Raw genomic sequence first — 4,726 nt, forward strand, 5'->3', positions numbered from 1 at the left:
TTAACTATTCATGCATGCTTCCGATATAAGCCCATGAAAAAATTTAGAAACATAAAATCATTAGACGTCAATTATTCCAGCATGAAAGTTTTGCCGTGTTAATTACGTTGAGTTTTTCCACACAAAAATACATGAAAAGGCCAATTTTTCGTACGGATATGCAGAAAACTTCTCAATTTTCAGGAGAACATTGGTGTAGAAAATTTGGATTAACACATGGGAACTCTTATAACTGGACATCAAAATCATAACTTTGACAAAATAACCACTCTTCCAGAGACAATTCCACTGTCAACTATCCAAGATTTGAACAAACTGAATCGACAATAAACTTGTGGCTCATACATATTAATTTAATTCAATTTATATATACATATACAGAATGATAGAGGCGCTGCCCTATCTACCAATCTTTGAGCAGGTCATTGGCAACGTCCTTGTAGCTAACTTTCTTTTTCTTAGTGATTGTAGGTTCAGCAGCATTGGTGCTACTGCTTTCTGCTGCTGCAGCTGGCCTCTCTTCTTTTAGATCACAATGCTTAGTGTCCTCAACTTTCTTGGCGGTAGCAAGGCCGGGAATCTTGTCAAATAACATGGGATCAGCCCGATTTTCAATCTCATTAGCCAATTCACTGTTTTGGTCATTGGTCCTATCTGCCATTTTTATTTCTGGAACATACATTCTTTCACTCTCACTACTATTCCTCAAATCATGCACTGCCCTGTTTGGTTCAGAACTTTCTTCTGTTTCGGCAACTTGGACATTGGCCTGTTGCTCGACCTCCTGAGGTTCCAAATGTCTATTGTAAATATCAAAACTTGCTTCTCCGGTGTCATTCTCCTGCTCTTCTGGTTCATTGTCATGAGAATCACTTTTGTCTGATTCATATTCGCTTATTTTCGCACGCTTTCTCACAGTGCGTGGCCGTGCTCTTTGGGCTTTGTTGCCAGCCATCTTAACATTTTTAACACCTCTCCCTGCAGGTCTTCCTCTCTTCCTTGGGCCAACATTCTCATGGGACACCGTGGCCAAACTGTGTTCATGAGCAGCTTTTGCACTTCTCTGTCTATTTTCCTTTTCAGAGGGTACATTCTGGTCTTGTACATTGTCTCCACCAAAGTGAGACTCTAAGGTGTCATTTTCACTAAAACAGAGAGTAAGGAACCATCACATAAAAGGAAAAGGTACATTGGAACACTAGTGCAAATTAACCATAAGGCCATCGCTACTTTACCTAAACCAAAAATTGAATTTTACATTTTTAGGTTGTATATCATTTCAAATATCAAGGGCAACCATCATCAGTGTTGTTAGTAGAGACAGAGAATTATAATGAGGAGAAAACAGGCTACAAAATTTACTAAACATAAGCATATCAGACAAAACCTTAACAAAACTTATCTCCAACAAATTCTAACGAAAGGAGATGTCATTAGCTGTCAACAGATTAGTTCATCTCAAGCTAAGACGATTATCAAACATGGTTTCATACTAACAAAATATACTTTACCCGCCAGAATTTTCAAAATAATGGTGTAGAAGTTTGAAAAACTTTTCAAGTTACTATATTGTCAATTTTTCAAGTTTATTCCATTCCCTACAGGTGATGTCCTTTGCTGCTATGCAATGCTTTGTCTCGGATTAGCTCTGGACCTTTCTACGCTGTTTCCTTATATATTCTTGACAAAGTTAGCCCTAGCATACTCCACAACAGTAATGTGTATCAAACCTTCGGATTACTCCTATTATGTAATAATGTAATATATATGAGGTCCTAAGTTTAAACGTCAAACGTCATTGCCGTCAATGGACTGAAAAATTTATGCTCCTACAGCATGTTAACTTTTTCATTATGCAGTACACTTCCTGCCCTTAATGGTGCAAATACTCCACAAAAAAGAATTCAATAAGTTGACAACTTACAGCACTTGTGCAGGTATATCAAACATTAAAGGCAAATGGATCCACATAACTGACCCATTTTCAGATGTTGACTCTGCTATTACAGAGGGCCTCAAGCTGTAACTTTCTTCTGGTAATCTTTTGTTATTGTCCAGACAATCTTCAAACCAATGGGATTTTATTATATGCAACCTCTTGCTCTGGAGAAACCTCCTATCCACTGAAGTAAAACTGCAGAGTTGTAGTCCCCCAACAAAAAGGAAAAGGAGAAAGAATTTGAGAGCATGGAGGTTTGGGAATTCTAAGAATATCAATAACAACATACAGTTTTATCATTCATATGGACTGTGAAGCAGAGGTGGAATAAATTGTATGATAAACAGGCAACTAGTATGAGAAGTAGCACAAAGAAAATACATATGAAAGAATTGAAACAGAAGTTAACCATAAGTAAGCTGTAATTTACAAAGCACACTATAAAGGAATCGTGGATACACTTTGCAGCAAGTTTCGAATAGATGGATCACTTACCATCTCTGTAGCTCATCAAATTCGGCATCATATCCTGGAACTGACAAGACAACTAAATGGGTTGCACAAGTAAGTTTATCAGTAACTCTACCACCGCCCATGAGAACTTCAACCTTGAATCTTCTCAAAGCAAGTTGCAATAGAACTTCCCATTCCCCTTTCCTGAATAAAAATGTTGAATGACCAGAGACCTACTAAGCAAACTTGGTGAAAATGGAGCATCCAATGAAAATGTTTATTAGTTGATTTCACATTGCTAGATCTTACACTGATGGTATTGCAGTGTGGAAATATATGGAGCATCCAATAAAGACAGACCACTCATCCTTTGGGCAGTATTTTTTGCTGTAATGATCAATAGTACTGATATCTTCTGACCTATTAATAGTGTTTAAGAGCTGCAAAAGATTCAAACAAGTCTAATCTATTTACTAAGACATCACATAGGTTGACATGATCAAATATTGAGGAGCTTCTTGTTTTAATGAAAACAATGCATTTTATGGCATGAGAACCACCATTTTGTGGCTCCCCAAAAGGTTCAGTTTCTGAAAAAAGTGACCCCAAAAAAAAAAAAAATAAAGAAATGACATAATGATCCCCAAAGATTAATTCAATCTAACAAAAATGCATCAAATACGGAAGACATACTCTAAAAAAGAAAAAGCTCGAGAGATCAGATTTTGACACAATTTTTTGAAAGGAATGCTTAGAAAAATGTGATCTTTCCATTTTCAAATTTGGCGATTTTACAATAAGCAGATCTTTTTGGCGATTCTTTTGGAGGCCAAAATAGTGGTTTACTAAAAAGAAAGAGGGAGAACGAAAAAATGCAACAGGCACAAGATGATAAAATCAAGGGGGAAGATGAATTGACTTAAGTTAAAAGTATACGCCCATTTTGACAGATATAGCGGTTCCTCATTCGTACTTCATACAGGATTTTTCCTTATACAAATTTTAATAGATTATAGTATATAACTTATGCAATAGTAATAAGACTTATACTATCAAACTTTAGACCATAAACTATGAAGTCTTATGCTTTACAAAATTCCAGGACCAGACAGTCTACTTGTGCTTCTGTGCTACGTTCCACACATGACAAATGACACAGTTTTGTCAGAATTTTTCAAGAAATAAACAAACTAATAGCTAATGAAATCATATACCTGTTTGAACTCTCCAAGATCAATATACATGTAGTAAGAGTCAGAGAACTCGTCAATTTCTTCTTGTAACTTCTTCCTTGTTACTTCAGATAGGAAGAGGAAGTACCTTTTATAGGAAATATTTAAGGCAACGTATCATCAGAAGAGCTTAAATGGATGTAAAGAAGTTCATATTCAGTCATGAAACTCACTTTGGCTGTAAGGGGATAAGCTTCTTTTGTGAGCAGCAATCTAATATCCAACTGTAGTGAATGATATCACCATGACGTTTTGCAGCTTCAAATTTAAACCCTGCAGATAACTGCATTAGGTATTTGATTCAGCCAATAAAAAATACTCTTAATGGGGCCGTGCACATGCGTGCACGCAAGCGCACACACCACACACGCAGAGAGAGAGAGAGAGAGAGAACCCTTGCTCTCTGCCGCCACACGATGAGTGACAGAGTTATTTAAGTTCATCGAGAAAACTCCCCCATTCTCAGCAATCATTTTGTGCAAGCTCTCAAGAGAATGAGATGGAGGCACATTAACGAAGTCTGAACATGTCAAGGGAAATGAAAGACCATTTTTTATGTATTTCCAAATCAGTCAGGATGATTGAAATAATGAATAATTCCTCTTATTATGTTGCACTGTCAAATATCTTTTAAAAATTATGAAGAAATGGGAGTAAACAACATAACATATTTTTGCAATGGAAAGAACTAGTTTCCTGTTTCCTCTGTAAAATGCACCTATTTACTAACAAATGTACAATGAAATCTGTGGGGATAGCCATTTCAGCAATTGTTTTCTTTGACCAGCATCTTTCAATGAGCGCAGAATTCTGAAAATGTAAATCAACAGATGGAAGCAGATGCAACTCAAGATAAAACATATGAAGATATAAACAGAAAGGATACTTCAAAAGAAACATATACAGATAGAAGAATTATTAGTAGTCAGTTATCAGGACAAACGACAGCTGGCTAGCAAGACTGTAGGATACAAAACATCATATTTGAAAATATATGAGAGTCTCCCTTGATACTGGAAACATCAGTCTGAGTTAAATGAGAAGGAACAATGGACATGTTTTCTTTTCTCCCCTTATGGAGGACCTTATACGATTTGATTTG

At 36.3% G+C, this 4,726-nt stretch overlaps 1 protein-coding gene across 1 annotated transcript; it reads right to left on the reverse strand.

The window, feature by feature from the left end:
* Positions 1 to 524: 524 nt before the first annotated feature.
* On the reverse strand, positions 525 to 4,702 carry LOC114927419 (DNA ligase 4; the record flags this gene model as incomplete). Its single annotated transcript, XM_029296992.2, is given in 8 exon segments — positions 525 to 1,145; positions 1,925 to 2,134; positions 2,435 to 2,596; positions 2,702 to 2,832; positions 3,607 to 3,712; positions 3,798 to 3,897; positions 4,019 to 4,144; positions 4,597 to 4,702. Coding segments are annotated over 8 exon segments (1,541 nt in total), but the record flags the coding sequence as incomplete, so codon positions are not given.
* Positions 4,703 to 4,726: the final 24 nt, after the last annotated feature.

Source organism: Arachis hypogaea, unplaced genomic scaffold (genome assembly GCF_003086295.3).
Source record: "Arachis hypogaea cultivar Tifrunner unplaced genomic scaffold, arahy.Tifrunner.gnm2.J5K5 arahy.Tifrunner.gnm2.scaffold_703, whole genome shotgun sequence".
NCBI lineage: Eukaryota > Viridiplantae > Streptophyta > Magnoliopsida > Fabales > Fabaceae > Arachis > Arachis hypogaea.